This window comes from Mustela lutreola, chromosome 4 (genome assembly GCF_030435805.1).
Source record: "Mustela lutreola isolate mMusLut2 chromosome 4, mMusLut2.pri, whole genome shotgun sequence".
In the NCBI taxonomy this organism is placed as follows: Eukaryota; Metazoa; Chordata; class Mammalia; order Carnivora; family Mustelidae; genus Mustela; species Mustela lutreola.
In genome coordinates, this window is record NC_081293.1 from 30,542,749 (window position 1) to 30,560,654 (window position 17,906).

The following is a 17,906-nucleotide window of genomic DNA, read 5'->3' on the forward strand; positions in this document are numbered from 1 at the left end:
AAGCTTTTTTTTTTTTATAACAGCTATATTGAAATATAACTCACATACCCTAAAACTCACCCTTTAAAAAAACTTTTTTTAAAAGATTTTTATTGGGAAGGGGCGCCTGGGTGGCTCAGTGGGTTAGGCCGCTGCCTTCGGCTCAGGTCATGATCTCAGAGTCCTGGGATCGAGTCCCGCATCGGGCTCTCTGCTCAGCAGAGAGCCTGCTTCCCTCTCTCTCTCTGGCTGCCTCTCCATCTACTTGTGATTTCTCTCTGTCAAATTAATAAATAAATAAAATCTTTAAAAAAAAAAAAAAAAAAAAAAAAAAAAAAAGATTTTTATTTATTTATTTGACAGAGAGAGATCACAGGCAGGTAGAGAGGCTGGCAGAGAGAGAGAGAGAGAGAGAGAGAGAGAGAAGCAGGCTCCCCGCCGAGCAGAGAGCCCCATGCGGGACTCGATCCCAGGACCCTGAGATCATGACCTGAGCTGAAGGCAGTGGCCTAACCCACTGAGCCACCCAGGCACCCCTATTTGTTTGTTTTTAAAGGATTTTATTTATTTGAGAGCGAAAGAGCACAAGCAGGGGGAGGGGCAGAGAGAGAAGCAGGGTCTCCACTGAGCAGGGAGCCCGATAAGGGACTCAATCCAAGGACTCTGGGATCACGACTTGAGCCAAAGGCAGGTGCTTAATCCACTGAGCCACCCAGATGCCCCCAAACGCACCCTTTTACAGTGTGGAACTCAGTGTTTGTTTTTTTTTTTTTAGTATATTCACAGTGTTGCACAACCATCCCCCCTATCTAATTCCACAAATTTCTATCACCTTAAAAAGAAAACCTATACTGGGCACCTGATGGCTCAGTCCGCTAAGCGGCTGACTTGATTTCAGCTCAGGTCCTGATCTCTGGGATGGACCCCAAGTCAGGCCACACACTCAGCAGGGAGTCTGCTTGAGATTCATTGTCTCCCTCTCCCTCTGCCCCTCCCTGCCTCAAATAAATAAACCTCAAAAAAAAAAAAAAAAATAGGAAACTTGTACCGATTAAGCAGTCATTCCCCATGCCCTGCAATTGACTTTGTCTCTCTAGATCTGCCTATCTGGACATTTCATATAAACTGAGTCACAGATATAGCCTTTTTTTCTTGCTCTTTCACTGAGCATAATATTTTCTAGTTTCGTCCATGGTATAGCACGCATCAGTTCTTAGATCCTTTTTTTTTTTTTAAGATTTTATTTATTTGACAGACAGAGATCACAAGCAGGCAGAGAGGGAGGCAGAGAGAGAGGAGCAATCAGGCTCCCTGCTGAGCAGAGAGCCTGACACGGGGCTCAATCCCAGGCCCCTGAGACCATGATCTGAGCTGAAGGCAGAGGCTTTAACCCACTGAGCCACCCAGGCGCCCCAGTTCTTAGACCCTTTTTGTGGCCAAATAGCACTCCGTGTGTGGATAATCAGTGCATTTTGTTTATTCATTCGTCAGGTGATAGACATCTGGGCTGTTTCCACTTTGGGGCTCCAGTCAATAATGCTGATTACATGTATGAATGCATGCTGTCAGCTCTGGCCGGTGTACATCCAGGAGCAGAAGTGCTGGGTTCTCTGCTACCTTCATGTTTAACTTTCTGAGGAACTGGCAGACTGACTCCCAAAGCAGTTACACTGTTTTACATTCCCACCAGCAAGGTATGGGAAGGCCTCCAACCTCTCCACATCCCTGCCAGCACCATCACAGCTGCTGCTGCTACTTCTCCTCCTCCTCTCTCTTCTTTGCAACTGGCCCTCCTTTTCTCTTTTTTACTGTGGTCAAATAGGCAGAACCTAAAATTCACCATCTTAACCGTATTGAACGTACAGTTCAGGGGCATGAAGTACATTCACCTTGTTGTGCAACCGTCACCACTGCCCAGCTCCAGAACTTCTTATGGTCCCAAACTGAAACCCCATACCCACTATATCCTAACTCCTTGTTACCCTCCCCCAGCCCCTGGAGGCCACCATCTCAATGCTTCTCTCTGAATGTGACTCCTCGACATCCCTCCTGTAAACGGCATTATGATGCATCTGTCCTTGTGTGTCTGGCTTATTTTACTGAGCATACTGTCCTCAAATTCCATCCACATTGTAGCATGTGTCAGAATTTTTGTCCTTTTTAAGGCTGCATAATATTCCGTGATATGTACACATATTTCTTTCTCCATTTCTCTGTTGGTGGACATTTGGGTCGCCTCCAGAGTGGAAGCTATTGAGAATAAGGCTGTTATGAACACGGGTGTCTCAAGTATCTACTTGGGTCCCTGCTTTCCACTTTCCCGATTTGGTGTATGTGCCCAGAATTGGAATTGCGGGATCATAGGGCAAATTCCGTGGACTTTTTTTGAGGCTTAGAACTACTTCTACCGGGGGGGGGGGCGCTATTTCTATGGGGCAGTGGCCACCACTTTAGGACACAGGGCTCCCAAAGTTACTATCTTATACTCATGTTGGGCTGGTTAGCTTTTAGAGGATTTTTTCTTTGTATGGAAACCACTAATCAACCACGTTTCAAAATGGCTTGATTTGCAATGTACTTTCATTGTTCAGAAAGGAAAAGGGTACTGTCCCCTTTAAGGATCCAGGTTTAGGGGACACCACTAAGGAGCTCAGGGGTTACTCATTGATTTGTTCCTTGCCTTCACTCTTCCCATGTAGCTGGTGTTCTCGCTGAAGGCTGCTTGGGATCCAGCAGGCCCTGATCTCTTAGGAACCGTGAGTAACAAACTCTCATTTCGGTGGTTGGAGTTTACTGATCTGTTGACTTCACTGCACCAGTATAAAACCAGTATCCCAGGTAACATTTTAAAACTCCTAGCCAAGTCCTCAGAACCCAGAGAAATGGCCCAGTTGATTTATTCTTTCTCCCTTCCTTCCAAGATTTTATTTATTTGAGAGAGAGAGAGAGAGAGAGAGCAAGAGGGAGCGAGTATACAAGCAGGGGAAGGGGCAGAGGGAGAGGGAGCAGCAGACTTCCTGCTGAGCAAGGAGCCTGATGCAGGGCTCGATCCCAGGACCCTGAGATCATGACCTGAGCTGAAGGAGACACTTAACTGACTGAGCTAGCCACCCAAGGGCCCCCGAGTAAGTTGATTTTCAAAGCAGGAGGTTCCAAGGAGCCGTGTCTTGCCAGAAAAGTCAGTTCTGGTTAAAGGTAAGATGTAGGCACCCTTCACCCTGGGTACTCTTAAACAAACTCCTTTCCTCCTCCTGTAAGCACGGGAAGTGGTTTGACAGAGCTAATAATACTTTCTTAGGGATATTATGGTGGAAAGGAGAGTAAGAGGTGAAAAAGTTATACCTGGTAAAAATTGTAATACAAAAAATAATGACCCCCATTTTCATAAGAACTAGCAGAATATCTCCTGAGACAATACGCTGAGAACCCGAGTTGTGACCAACTGTCCTGGCTTGCCTGGGACTCGGGGGGTTTCCCAGGACACAGGACTTCCGATGCTAGAACCAAGAGAAACCCAGCCACAGTCTCCCACTTGTGAGCTGTGTGACCCACTTCTTTGGAGTTGGCTGCTTCTCCTACTTCTCTATTCTCCAGAGATAATATTCTCAGAGATAATATCTGACTTGTACATTTATTTTAAGGATAAAATAAAACATATGTAAAGCATTAAGCTCAGTACATGGCATATGTTAACTACAAATAAGTGTTAGATATCATTACCTAAGCTCTGGTCCAATTAAACCTTGCAGGTTTTGTTTGTTCTTTTGGGAACACAACAGTTTTTATTTATTTAAATGTATAGCCCATCTACATCCACAAATTTATATATATTAAGAATAAAAACCCAAGCCTAAAATACAGCAAGACTGCTGGAAAAGAAAATATTGAAACCACATACTAGGACTCCTGGGTGGCTCAGTCGGTTAAGCGTCTGCCTTTGGCTCAGGTCATGATCCCAGGGTCCTGAGACTGAGTCCTCTGTCTGGCTCCCTGCTCAGCGGGGAGTCTGCTTCTTGCTCTGCCTGTTACCCCCCCCCCCCACTTGTGCTCTTTCTCTCTCTCTCTCTCCGGCAAATAAATAAGTAAAATCTTTAAAAAAAAATTCCATTTAAAAAATCCATTTGAAAAAATAAAATAAAATAAAAGCACATGTAGAAGAGAGAAGAATGAACCCCAAATCCAGGCTAACAGGTATCTAGAAGTATGCATTTGATGGGCCTGGGTGACAAGCAAAGGGCCGTCATTTACTTGGGGGCTGGGAAGCTGGTCACTAGATGAAGCTGACTCTTCCTTCCCTGCTTTAAACAGGTCCTGAGTTAGATGTTTTTATTATGTCTATTTTACAAAGTTGGAAACAGAGTAAATAACACAGAGAAACCTGTTTGTCCCCTCATCATCTTTTTTGAAACTAGCTTCTAAGCCATCCTAATTTTGTAAGAAGAATATGAGGAAGTCTCAAGAAATTATGAACCTGTGTAATCAACCAAGCTGCCCACCCATGCTCCCAGAGTCAGGGAAGCCTCCAGCAATGGAGTCCAAACCCCTTGCTTTGCAAATAGGGACACTGAAGCCCAGAACAAGGACTGCCCTTCTCGGCATCCGGGCACTGGAAGAACCAGAACTAGAACCCAGGTCACCAACTCCCAACCCGGTGTCCTCCGCTGAAGGTGGTCAGGACTACACAGGGAAGCCGGAGGCCATGCACAGCTCGCTAGACCTAGGGATGGAGGCTAGAAATAGCTAAGAATGAATTTAGATAGTGCCCTCAAGTCTGCATTTCCAAATGGGCAGGTAGCTGGGTGGGATTTATGTTTTTCCAAATGAGGTCATGTAGTTCTGTGGATAAGACCAGCAATGTCTCCAGGGAGGCCCTGAGATCTGCAGGCAGGAATCTGAAATGGGAAAGAGAAGGCCATAAGCATTCTTTCAGATTAGGGTCTACAGATGCATAGACTCACCTGTGTCCCCCCCCGCCCCCCGAAACCAGAAACAAAGCTACTTGGGGGAGGAAAACTCAGAACGGCAGAATGGCCTACTTGAAGCAACCTGCCCTTTCTAGGACAAACTTAACCAAGATTCTGTGAAACACAGGTCCTGTGAGACTTGGGAAATGGAACTTGTGTTCCTGGGAGGAAGGCCAGGGTGACACAAGCTGTGGCATGGGAGAAGGGAAGGGTTGGGCTACAGCCATCCATATGGTGAAGACCTTCCTAACACCGGTAGGCCTCTACTTGCCATGAGTCTAAACAGTCATCTGGCCTTCGAGTTCACTTCTTTGGGGTTTACCTTCTTGGGGGGGTACTACCCTCTTCAAAATGCAGATCAGGTCCCCTCATGCACCAGTGCCCACAAGTGGACCCTGTGCCCTGCAGCGCAGCACCCCCATCCCTCACAGGTCCCCTTTCTCACCTCTGATGCTCGCTTCCAACCACTCTGAGTTTTTCCAAGTTGCTTTGGTGTCCTACTCTCCCCACTTCTCTCTCCCCTCTTAGCGGTTCCCCATCTCTACTGGTTAGGGTGATGCCATTTGCTGTAGCAAATTTCAAAACTTCCGTGTTGAACACAAAGTTGTTTTCAGGTTCTTCTAACGATCTGGATTGATATTTCTGGATGTCGTGTGTTGGCGGTGAGGGTGGGGGCTGCCATCTTCCCCCAGAGGCCTCTAAGACTGCCCCAGGCATTGACAGACTGTCTGCCCAACAGGAGGGAATGCTGGACGATCCTACGAGGGAGGTTGTGACGGGTCAGCACACTGTTTTTGCTCCATCATTTAGCCACACTTCACCACAAGGGGGGCTGGGCAACATTCTAGCTATGTTCCTGGAGAAAAAGGAATGGGATTTTGTCAACAAATGCCACACCATCCTTGAGTGTCAGCCCGAGTCACTTTCACAGAAACTATTTCCTAACTCATTTTGACTGGGTTGAGCTGCTCCTTTTGGGGTTGAAACACTATACTTGGAAGCCAATTCTTTTAGAACCCATTTTGAAGGCAGAGTACAATAATCATTTATTTACACAGATTTTGTATTAGAATGTGTATTAGTTTCCTTCTGTTTCTGTAACAGATAATAATCTGTTACAGAAACAGATTATACCATACACTCTAGTGGCTTAAAACAACATAGATTTATTTTCTTACAGATCTAGGGTCAGATGCCTAAAGTGGGCCTTACTGGGTTAAAATCAAGATGTCAATAGTGTTGTGCTCTTTTCTGGAGGCCCAGGGTGGGGGTGGAGGGCTTCTGTTTCCTTGCCTTTTCCAGTGTGAGGGGTTTCTTGCACTCCTTGGCTCACAAACCCTTCCAAGCCAGCCATTACAGTCCTCCAACCTCTATGTCTCCTTCTCTGCCTCTGACCCTTCTTCTTCCCTCTTATAAGGACCCCTGTGATTACATTGGGCCCACCTGGATAATTCTGGAATAAACTTCCCATCTCAAGATGTTTGACTTAACCACATGTGCACAGTTCTGAGTTTTAGGACCTATGTATAGCTGTATGTATCCATCATTACAATCAGGACCCTGAACGGTCCCATCACCCTCCAAAATTCCCCAGAGCTCTCCTCTCTTAACCCTTGGCAACCACTGTTCTGTTATCTGAACTTACAAAACTTTGTCCAAGGCAATTTTTAAAAAAATTTATTTATGTATTTTAGAGAGAGAGAGCATGTGGGTACAATTCAGTGACATTTAGGACACCCACGGTGTTGTGTAGCTACCATCTCTGTCAAGTTCCCAAACACCTTCAGCTTCCCCAAAGAAAACCTTGTACCCATTAGCAGCCATCTCTAGCAGCCTCCCACATTCCCACCCCCCAGACCTACACAACCACCAATCTGCTTTCTGGCTCTATGAATGACCTCTTCTGGATGTTTCATATAGCTGGATCATATGTGACCTTCTGGGTCTAGCTTCTTTCCCTTCAGCAGAATGTAGCAGATGAGCAGTTCTTTCTTTCTTCATGGCTGAGTAATATTCCATTGTATGGCTATGCCACAGTTAGCTGGTAGCCCACAGAATTTGCCTTCTTTTTAATTTGAACATCACTAAAATTATTTGTACTGCCCAGAGCCTAACTCCAGTGTCACCCCAAGGGCCCATGTGCTCAGCCTTTCCATACATGTCCTCATAGCCATATAACATTTTTGTAAAGAAAGGATCATCCCCGATTTTGCACATTCAGAATCTGAGGCATAGAAGGATGAAGTTTCTGGATCCAAATGGCATTATAAGCCTAGAGTCCATTCCACTGTACCCCTGCTGGTATCTCTGAGTGCAGGTAACTGAAAACAAAGTCCATGTGGAAAGCAAATCCTTGGGGAAGAATTCAATGCAGCATAGACTAATGCAGAAAACCCTTAAATTCTGTGTCCTTCCACGAGGGGTTCTGAATACGCACCCTGAGCATCTCTCTCGGGGCAGGCAGGCCCCATGCCCAGCGCACAGCTCTCATTGAGTCCTTTCTTGATAACCTCTCATTACTTTAAATTGCATCTGAGCCTCTCGAGCATTTTGATTCCTAATCCAAGGCGTTTCTCCGCCTCCCACTGGTCCAGCACAGCACTTCCTTTTCTCAGAGCTCCCCAGAGAAGCGCCCCCAGAAAATGGAGTTGGTCTTCTCTAATGAATTCGCCTCTATAATGAAGAGTATAATAACGAAGCCCCCCGCCCGGCATATTTACTTAGCAATCTCCACACAAAAGCAACATTACAAAGGGAAGATTTTTAAAAGAATGTCATCTCAAAGCTCCATTTCCTATAGTACTAAGAACACTCTGGGAATTACCCTGACAAGAAGACAGAACCGACTCCCAGAGATGCTGGCTTAGAGACAATAGCTACACCAGCCCCATTAATGTTTAAAGTCAATGGAGCATAAAACTGCTTTTCTCTACTTACAGGCAGGCATCATCTTACAGAGAGGAGGGGGAAAAATTGCCATTTAACTCTAGTGAAATCCTTAAGCCCTCCCCTAATTTTTATTCCCACTGAAATTCTCCAGTAAGTACCATCAGAATGAAAATGAGAATCGCTCTCTCTGGGGGGAATGGCTTCCGGTCCTCATCAGTAAGTGAGTGAAGAGCCCTACACGGAGCCGAGGTGGGGCTGGGGGGTGGGTGGGGAGGAAGGCTCCCAGCTGAGAAAGGATCTATCGCCAAACCTGCGAAACCATGGCTGTGGTGACATTCCTCAGGACTTGGGAGACTCTGGGCTGATTTCAGAAGGCCTCAAAGAAGCACAGGTCAGGGTAGACAGGAGGCAGAATTCAAGCGTAAACGCGAGGAAGTAATGCCCTCCGGGTTCATTTTACTTAGTGGGCTGCAAGGGGGAACATTTATCATTAATATATTAGCCGTTTCCCTGGGGGCAATCGCTGGAACTGAGCCAGGTCTCTGTTAGTAAATCATTGGACCTAATCCCACATTACATTTGTGTAATGCCTGACAAAGCCTGTTCCCATTATCTCATTTGATCCTGAAAACAATCCTCAGAGGGAGGCAGGGCAGGGATTATTTTTCCATTTTACAAGTGAAAACACTTGTAAACTGATTTGCCAGGAGCCGCACACCCAGGATGTGGCAGGAATGAGAGACTTCAATCCAGGTCTTTGTACAACCTGTTCAGGGTTCTTTTGACTTCACACAGCACAGACCCATCCAAATATTCCCAGCCCCACCCAGTTCTCACAACCATCACTTAACCAGCAACTAGGAGCTCACAAGGATGGGGCTTGTGTTTACACCACCCACACACCTCTGTTCTAATGAAGATGTACAGCCCAGACCCGCAAACTCTCCAGGGAATTAAAAAAAAATTCATATCATCTCCCTACACCAAAGACCAAAATTAATCCCAGATGAGTTTGAAAACAGAAACAAGGGCGCCTGGGTGGCTCAGTGGGTTAAAGCCTCTGCCTTGGGCTAAGGTCGGGATCGAGCCCTGCATCGGGCTCTCTGCTCGGTGGGGAGCCTGTTTCTCTTCCTCTCTCTCTGCCTACTTGTGATCTATCTCTGCCAAATAAATAAATAAAATCTTTTAAAAAAATAATAAAAAAAAGAAAACAAACAAAACAAAAAACAATCACAAGACACTTCAAAAAAAAAACTAAGGAAAATAGAACTGAATATTTAATAACTTTCTGGAGACAAGAAGACTCTAAATTTAGCATTGTGTTAGAAGTCTCAAGGAAAGGGATTTTGTAGATTTGGCTTACGTTAAAATTCGTTAAGTTTTAGTAGAGGAAAATATGACTGTGCAGGGCCAACAAAAACCTGAAGAGATAGAGCCAAATGTGAAAGAAAAGGGTTAACTTAACTTCTGGTGTGTAGAGGAGTCATGCAAATGCAGCAAATGCATGCGTAAGAAAAGCTCAAGAGGAAAAACTTACTAGGAAACAGACAAATCGCCAAAAAAGGAAGTGCAGTTGGTTAACATTTAGAAAACTGCTGTACCTGACTAAAAATCAGAGGTATGAAAACAAGAAGGAGATGTCAGTTTCACCTATGAAATCACAAAAAAAAATTTTTTTAAACTGTAGTACTCAACACTAAGCAGTGACACTAAGCAGTTTGGTACGTTCATCAGAAACCTTAAAATATCCATATCATTTGACCTAAAATTCCACTCCTGGGAATATGGTCTTAGCACAAGAATCATGAATATGGAAAAAGTTTTAGGGAAAGAAATGTTAGTCACACACTTAGAGTGGTGAAATTTGGTAAACAGCAAACGCCAAAGGAGTTGTTAAATAATTTATGGAAAAGCAACTTGATGGAAACTTATGTAATCATTATAAGTTTTCAAAGGGCTTGCAATAACATAAACACCATTTATGGTGTAATGAGAACTGGAAAAGCGTGTAACACTGTGTGTGTGGTTGTTTGTATGATACACTTTGATAAGAGAAAGGCTGGAAAGAAAAAAAATTAAATATGAACATGTTTGAACCCTGTGATTATGAAAGTTTTTTTTTCCACCCTCCTATATGTCTATCTAACTTTTTTTTTTCAATGAACAAAATCAACTCTTCTTTAGCCCTGCGGTGGCGCGTCCTTCTCTCCCAGAGTCCCTGCGGACTGGAGAACAAGGCAGAGGGGAAGTCTCAGAGGGCCGACCCGTAACGAACCTGCCCTCCTTTGCAATGTCCCCGCTGCACCCCAAACCCCTCCTTCTTTCCCTGCCCCCACCGCGGCGAAGCCGGACCGCCGGCGGAGCCCTCCCCTCCCCCAACACGCCAGGTCCGGGTGACTGCGGGTGCGCGGGGGAGGAGCGGGAGGGGCCCAGGCGTTGCTGACACGTGGGGAGCGAGGAAGCGTCGGAGGAGGAGGGGTCGGGTGTGTGGGTGGGTGTGTCCGCGAGTGGGAGAAACCAACCAGACCACCTCAGAGTCGGCGTGTTTTCGTGCTGGTTACCGGGCGGAGGAAGGACGCAGCTCTCCCCGCTCCCGGGAACCCCTCCTGGGTAGGTAACTGGGAGCAAACACCAGAAGGCTCCTCCCGCGGCCCTGCACCGCCCGCGACCACCCGCAGCCCAGCCCCTGCTCGCGCGTCACCCCACCCCGGCTCGGCGCGGTGGTAGGGCCCGGCGTCGACGTCACCCATTGTTTACAAATCACCCGGAGCCGGTAGGATTCCGGCTCCCGCGGCTGCAGGCGCGCGGCGTGAGTGCCTGGTGGGCTCCCGCTTCCGCGTCCATCCCGGCCCCGGCCCGGGCCCCGCTTCGGCCTCACCCCCGCGCCCCGCTCCGCCGCGACCCACCGAGTCCTGCCCGCCGCCGAACTCCGGGTGCCCGGGCGGGGGGCCATGCCGTGCCGGAGGGAGGAGGAAGAGGAAGCCGGCGAGGAAGCGGAGGGGGAGGCGGCGGAGGAGGAGGAGGACAGCTTCCTCCTGCTGGAGCAGTCGGTGACGCTGGGCGGCTCGGGCGAGGTGGACCTGCTGGTGGCCCAGATCGGCGAGACGCTGCAGCTGGACGCGGCGCAGGACAGCCCGGCCTCCCCGTGCGCGCCCCCGGGGCCGCCGCTGCAGCCCCCGCGGCCTCCGGCGTCGGTGCGGGCGGACAAGGCCCGGCCGCCGGCGCTGCCGCTGCTTCTGCCGCCGGCGCCGGCCGAGCCGGTGGGCCCGGCGCCCCCGGGAGCCCTGCGCTGCGCCCTCGGGGACCGCGGCCGCTTGCGGGGCCGGGCTGCGCCCTACTTCGTGGCCGAGCTCGCCGCAGGCCCCAGCGCGCTGCCGGGGCCGTGCCGGAGAGGATGGCTGCGGGGCGCCGCCTCCTCCCGCCGCCTGCAGCAGAGACGATGGCCCCCAGCCGGGACGCGCGCCCGCGACGACGATCCGCACCGGCTCCTGCAGCAGCTGGTGCTCTCGGGGAACCTCATCAAGGAGGCCGTGCGGAGGCTCCAGCGAGCCGTCGCTGCCGTGGCAGCCACGAGTCCCGCGGGCGCCTCTGTGCCCGGAGGCGGCCGCAGCGGACTGGACCCTGTCGCCCTGCAGCCTTCCGGCGCCTTACACTGACCCGGGGCCCTGGAGGAGGAAGAAGACGCCGCTGCGCAGACCCAACAGCGTCCTGCCCTCCCCAACACTGAGCTGAAGCAGCCGTCGCCGTCCTGGGAGTAACCGCCCAGGCTGCGGGAGACGCGTGGGGAGAGACCTCAAAGCGAGAAGTTACCGGCCCCAGCGAGGCTGTCGGAGAACCAGAGCATGGAGAAATGCACCGGCCAGGGCGCAGACGTGCCGCGTGAGAATTTCCCTGGCCACCTCGGCGCCAAGGACCTGGGATAAACTGGGAGAACTGTGGCAGCTACTTGCATCGACTTGTACCTGACTTAACCCTTGGGGGCGTCGTGTACTGGATTGTTTAAAGATTGGGCTCCAAGGGGCGGGTATCGCCAGGGCTTTATAACAATACTTGAAAACTAATGATACGCATACATTTTCTTTATTTTCCGGTGGAAGAGCTTAGTGGAAACGGTGCTACAATTGCTGTGCAAAGAAATTCCGGGGGGAAGAAGAACGTCAACGCCTGTTGGTGTGTGGGTTGCCATCACCCCCTTCTTCCCACCTAATTGGTGTTTGGTCGGGGTGGGAGATGGGAGGTCCTGTTGGGGGTTGGAGGGAGGTGGAGAATTTTAAAGGTGGGTAGAGTTGGGAGTTGAATGTGGACTTTTAACTGACTTGACCTTGCCACCTGTGGTTCAAGGTCACAGTTTGCTGTGTGCAAAAGGTTGTGGGGTTCCTGGGAGAGCTAAATTCACCCCTGTGACTTTTCTTTCTCTTGCTCCAAGAAGAGCCATGTGTGTGCTTTGCTACCTGCTACCTCTTGGAGTCCGTGGAGGACAAGCAGGCAGAGAGGGACAAATGGGAGAGAGTTATTTGTGTTTTGCTGTGCTTTCCTCTTTCCAGAACTCCTCCTCCTCCCGTGGGGCCACTCTTGGCCGTGCCATGAGATTTCTCAGAAACAGTCATAAACAGTCTCCCCTGTCCTCCCAGCCAGACTTTCTTATTCCACCCGTTCTGGGGTCTGCATGGGATAGATGAGACCCTGGCCGTTTTTCTGCTCCGTTCTGGCCGTCTCTGGAGCTGTGGGCCTGAGCCTTGGTGTGGGTCCTCACCCTTCACAGTTTCCTCCTGTCACCAGCTCTTCTTGTGAGTGACTGAAACCGTGTTAAAAAATGTGACTCTCCGAGAGGAGAACCCGCTGGCTTTACCCTTGTGAAACTTGACGGCACTTTAAGTATAAAGTGCCACCCCCACTCTTAAGGTAGCTAAACCAATTTTAAAAAACAGATTCAATGGCTTGTTCATCCTCCAGATGTAGCTGTTGACGTACACTTCGCACCGAAGTGTCAGAAATTGTGGTGGTCCTGATTTATAGGATTTCTTAATTAAAATGTCTGCTGAATAAATTTGGTTTTTGTTTTGGAGCGTGCTTTGGCTTTTTGGTGGAGGGTGTGTGGGGGGGGGGAACACCTAGGGGCTATCTTCGTAATGGAGAGTGTCCTGGGGGGTGCACCTGGGCAAATGGTGGGAGCCACCTTTGCGCAGTGTAGAATATTGGTAGGGCTGCTGTCCTTCATTTTTTCTGGGTTGATGTTCCACAAGATCAGAGGATTGAGTCCAGGTTTTTGAAACTGCTAGAAGGGCTTTTGTACCTTTTGTGAAATAATATATTCCAGAAATGTTTTCCAAGCTGGAGGACAGAGGCCAAGTGACTCGCTCTGTCTGGAGAGGGTGGAAGAAGCTGATTTTCATCTGAATTTTTGTATGTGAAGAATGGGGAGGACACAGGCAAAGCCACCCTGTTTCCTTTCTCTCACCACTGACCCAGTCTTGAGCTATGGGCCAGGAAAGGAAAAACGGTTTCATAGCCATGCATTTGGTCTTGTAAATGGTTTTGGTTAGAGCAGGTGGGGGTTGGATTGAATTGAATAGAGCAGGTTGGGTTGAATTCCTGACCTCAGGCCCATCTTCCCAGGCGTGGAACTCTTGAGTTCATACTTGCTGCAGCCCAGAGGTCTGCCAGCCAGCTGCATTAGGTGGTGGTCTGCTTAGCAGCTCTTCCTCCCTGGCCTGCCCACCACTCACCCACGCTCAGGCCGCCAGAGAAAGCTGGTGCTCTGTGACTGACTCAGCTCTGCGGCTCATCAGCCATGTCACAACGAGCAAGTAAGTCCCTGCTCTGTGCTTTTTCCTTCTCGTTAATAAAACAATAACTACTTGTTAGGGTGGTTGGCAGGATTAAATGATGATCTGGGTGTCTGAGATAACTTACATGTTCAAAAAGTGATAGTGTTTATTCTTGGCACCACCACTGTCCCTTCCTCCCAGGGGGGGCTCTAATCTGTCCTAAATGTGTCCCAACTTGCCCTCACTAACTTCAGCTACCATGAGCACAAGCTGTCCCCAGCCTTTGCTACTGTACCCTACAAGTCCCTGTAACTCCCAGAAGGCTGTATCCACATGGCCTTCTAAACCAGAGTGTCCCCCTGCTTTCATCATTCTGGGAGTAGTGTTCACTGGGCACACGTGTGCCAAGTACTGTTCTGGGTAATCACTCTGTTATTTCATTAGGTCATGGATTGATGGGCCATGAGGTAGGCACTGTTTTCTCCTTTTTTTATATATATAAAGATTTATTTATTTATTTGACAGAAATCACAAGTAGGCAGAGAGGCAGGCAGAGAGAGAGGGGGAAGCAGGCTCCCTGCTGAGCAGAGGGCCTGATGTAGGGCTGGATCCCAGGACCCTGGGGATCATGACCTGAGCTGAAGGCAGAAGCTTTAACCTACTGAGCCACCTAGGCACCCCTGTTTTCTCCATTTTATAGATGAGGACCCATTTTATAGATGGGGCCCAGGAGACTGAGTGACTTGCTGAAAGTCACCACCTTTTAGGGGGATGAGCTGGGATTTGAACGCAGGCAGCCTGGTTCTGGGATCTCTTGTTCCTCAACCGGATTGTCCAGGATACTGTACCACGTATATGAGACTTTTCTTGACACCATTTTCTCCCATGTTGGATTTATTAAGTTTTCTTAAGAGCATCCTACACACCTTGACCCACTAAGTACCTTAACACAGTAGCATCTCTTTTCTCAAACTTATCTTAAATGCCAGCCACATATGTGCAAGGTCCTGAGCCTGGGGGATCTGGGATGGGGCAGGGTTTGAGACATCCTGGAAGGATTAACCAGCAGATTTGGGGCCAAGGTAGTAGGAATCACATCAGAGAGGCACAGATAACAAATGGTATATGGCTGCTGTTTGCAGAACCTCAAGATTGTAGGATGAGGGCATAGGGCTGAGATGCTGCAGTCTCTACATTACAGCCGTAACAGCACTCGGGCATGAAGATAGGGTTGTGTCTGCAGACCAGGAGAGAGGATCTCTAGGACCTGAGAAGCAAGGGAGAGAGAGGGAAAAAGTGATACCTGTTAAGAGCAGGTACTGTGCGGGCGGGCACTTTTTATAAGACGTTACTTTGCTCTTTATAATGGGTAGAGGTAGGAATTATTGGTGGTAGAGCAGGATCTGTACTCATGGCTCTTGAGCTGATCCTCTTGCCTCCTGCCTGAACCTACCACACATCTCACGAGCAGCCCCTGCTACTGATTCAGCCATTTGCAAAGAATGTAGAGAGCCTGGGCCTGGGCAAGTGTGTCTGTGTTGAGGCAATGGCCATTTTCAAGGGGATGCACCGTGGGATCGCCCATTCCTAGCACCTGGCCCAGGAATGACTATGCCTGGGCTATCCCTAGCCCTTGGAGTGGCTGGGCACAGAACTGGGGGTGTGGGAGCCGGCAGAATTGAGGCAGCTCTCATCTTCTGAAGGAGCTGGGGCCTAGGTTTCCCTGGTAACATTCTGCAAGTCTTGAGCCCAGAAGGTCCAGAACAATAGGGAAGTGGCAAGCAGAAGCTGGTTGTTGGAGTGGGGGGATGGGGCTCTATGAGGAGTTTCGTGTGGGAAGCCATAGGGACAGCAGCCTTGTGGTTCAAAAATGACTAGAAGCTGGAGAGAGAGAGCAGGGCTGGGCTAAGGATCCGGGAGTTAGAACTAAGGGGGACAGAAGGAGCCGGGGAGACGCTGGCCCTCACGAAGCAGTACTAACACTGGCAAATGGACACAGTGCCTGCCAGGGGCCAGGCTCCGATCGAAGTGCTTTACGAAGACCAACGCTTCCCAACTACGTGGCTGGAAGAAAAGTAACTAATAGAAAGGGACGGAAAGTAAAAGTAGAACTGAGGGAGGCTGAAGGGTGGACGGTAAGGGACGGTGGCTGTGTGAGTGGGTCTACGCAGGTGCATGGACGTGCGCGCGCGCGTGCACACACATACACACACACACACAGCTGTAGCTACGTTATGTCTGCATACATCCTCTGTGGTTAGGTCCAGAGTATATGGAATCAGAACGTGCTCAGTGACTTTCACTATCTTTTTTGCACCCTGAAGTTACGTTCCCTCCTTGGCACCATTAAGCCGTGTGTCTTGGATATGTGCACTGTGAGTTCTTTGCCTCCTTAGCCCCGCTGAAGCAAAGTCCTGTGCCTGGTGTGTCTGGAGAAAGGCGATTATGACTCCAGTCCAGGGAAGAGTTTTGGAAAAACCTAGGAGATCAATTTTTAACCAAGTTAGGTTGTGGAATCTTATTTAGTAAAAAAAGAAAACAGGCAAAAGGCAGGCCAAAGGTAACAAGACGATAACCAGCTTGTGATTTTTTTTTTTTTTTAACCCACTCAAATCAATAAGTCAAACAAACTGCCTGAGCAGCCTATCAGTTGGGGGTTGTGAATTTTACCTCCTATGAGTCAGTTAATTGATAAGGGGAAGCAGTTAATCAACTCCTTGAGAGCAAATTGAGCTTCCGTTCTATTGGAGCGTTAAGTTGCAGGGAAGGATTCCTTCACACAGGGACAGCACAAGCATATGCAGCTATCCTGGGCACGAAGGGTGATACACGGTGGTTCCAATGGCCAGCAGTCAGGTCCCTGGCCCACCGCAGCAGAACAGTTTGTGACATAAGGCACTGTCAAGTGGGACAGCCACCCCTCGGACCCCCCCAAAACCCTGCCGTTCAAGGCACGCTGTTCCTTCTTACCTCCTCAGGTGGCCTTGTCCCTTTGAGCGCCTTCCCTTCAGTTTCTCCCTCTGCACGTCCCTCCTGGAGACCATCAAGCACAGGTCCCTCCTGGTTGAGCAGATCCGTCCCTCTGTCCAGTTTTCCCCTTTTAGCTGCTGTCCTTCCTTTTCCCTCTTCTCGAACTTCTAGGAACCACAGCTCCTCATCCCAAGCATCCCACTCCCTAGGCTCTACAAGTGTGTTGAAATCTCCTTGTTTGTTTGCTCTGCAAATGTTTACTACATGCCAGTTCCCAGGCAGCGTTACTCAATGCAGTTATGTTTTGGGCAGTGGTCTCAGCATTTTTACTAGCATTAGCTCGGCGAATCCTTAAACCCCATGAGGCGGGGGCTTCATTACTACCACAATTCGCAGACAAGGAACTGGAGGTGAGGTTAGGTGATGTGAAGTTACCAGAAGGAGCTTTAAAGGAAAGAGCCAGAAGTGGCCACCCAGGCAGTCTGGCTCCAGAACTAACTGACATTTGAGATGCCACAACGTACTACAGGAGGCCTATGGGTTTGCTCGTTTTTTTGTTTTTGTTTTTGTTTTTCCTTTTCAAAGTGTGTCTTGTCTTTTCCTCTCTTCCCACCAAGCCCCTTATCACCTTGTGCCTGGATGTTATAACAGCCATTCAACCGATCTGACTGATGTGGTGGATGTTCTCCCCAACCTCAGACCGTCCCCCATGCCAAGTAGCCTGATAAGCTGCCCAACACCTCCTCCTCCTCTTGTCCTCTGCCATCAAAGACTATCTAATCTCTTTGGGGAAAGAAGACATTCACATATGAGCTCCTAAGATAACCCTCTAATGACAGTAAATAAAATGAAAAGTAAGGACAAAATGAACCATAAAGTCACTCCCTGTGATGAAATCGCATGATTTTCTCAGTACAAATTAGGAATGGGAATGGACAGGGTGGGCGCGCAGACCTTCAGCCGAGCACTGAATCTGAATTAGAAGGGTATGGTTTTTCTGATGGGGGCATTAAGAGCCGTGGTCCCAGGCTGTCCTCAGCACAGACCCTCCCCTTTGTTAATATTCTCTGCAGCTCCTACTCTACCAGTCCCAATCCTGATCTGCATTCAAGGTTTGGGCTCAAAGGGATTGCCACACTTTTGAGATTAAACCTCTACTATACTGAATATTCCCTTCCTCTGTACTTGCCTTAGCACTTACCTATACAACAGGGTTGTAAGCTCAAGCACCTGATCTTCAGAGGAAACAGGTTTATGCTTTTCTTTTTAAAAAAATTTTTATTGGGGCACCTGGGTGGCTCAGTGGGTTAGAGCCTCTGCCTTTGGCTCAGGTCAT

General features: G+C 49.0%; 1 protein-coding gene across 1 annotated transcript; it reads left to right on the forward strand.

Annotated features, from left to right (window-relative positions):
- The first annotated feature begins 10,371 nt into the window (after window positions 1-10,371).
- FRAT2 (FRAT regulator of WNT signaling pathway 2) lies at window positions 10,372-12,897 on the forward strand. Its single transcript, XM_059169298.1, has one exon. It carries the CDS (start codon window positions 10,784-10,786, stop codon window positions 11,486-11,488), a length of 705 nt encoding a protein of 234 aa, XP_059025281.1. The 5' UTR covers window positions 10,372-10,783; the 3' UTR covers window positions 11,489-12,897.
- The last annotated feature ends 5,009 nt before the right edge of the window (window positions 12,898-17,906 follow it).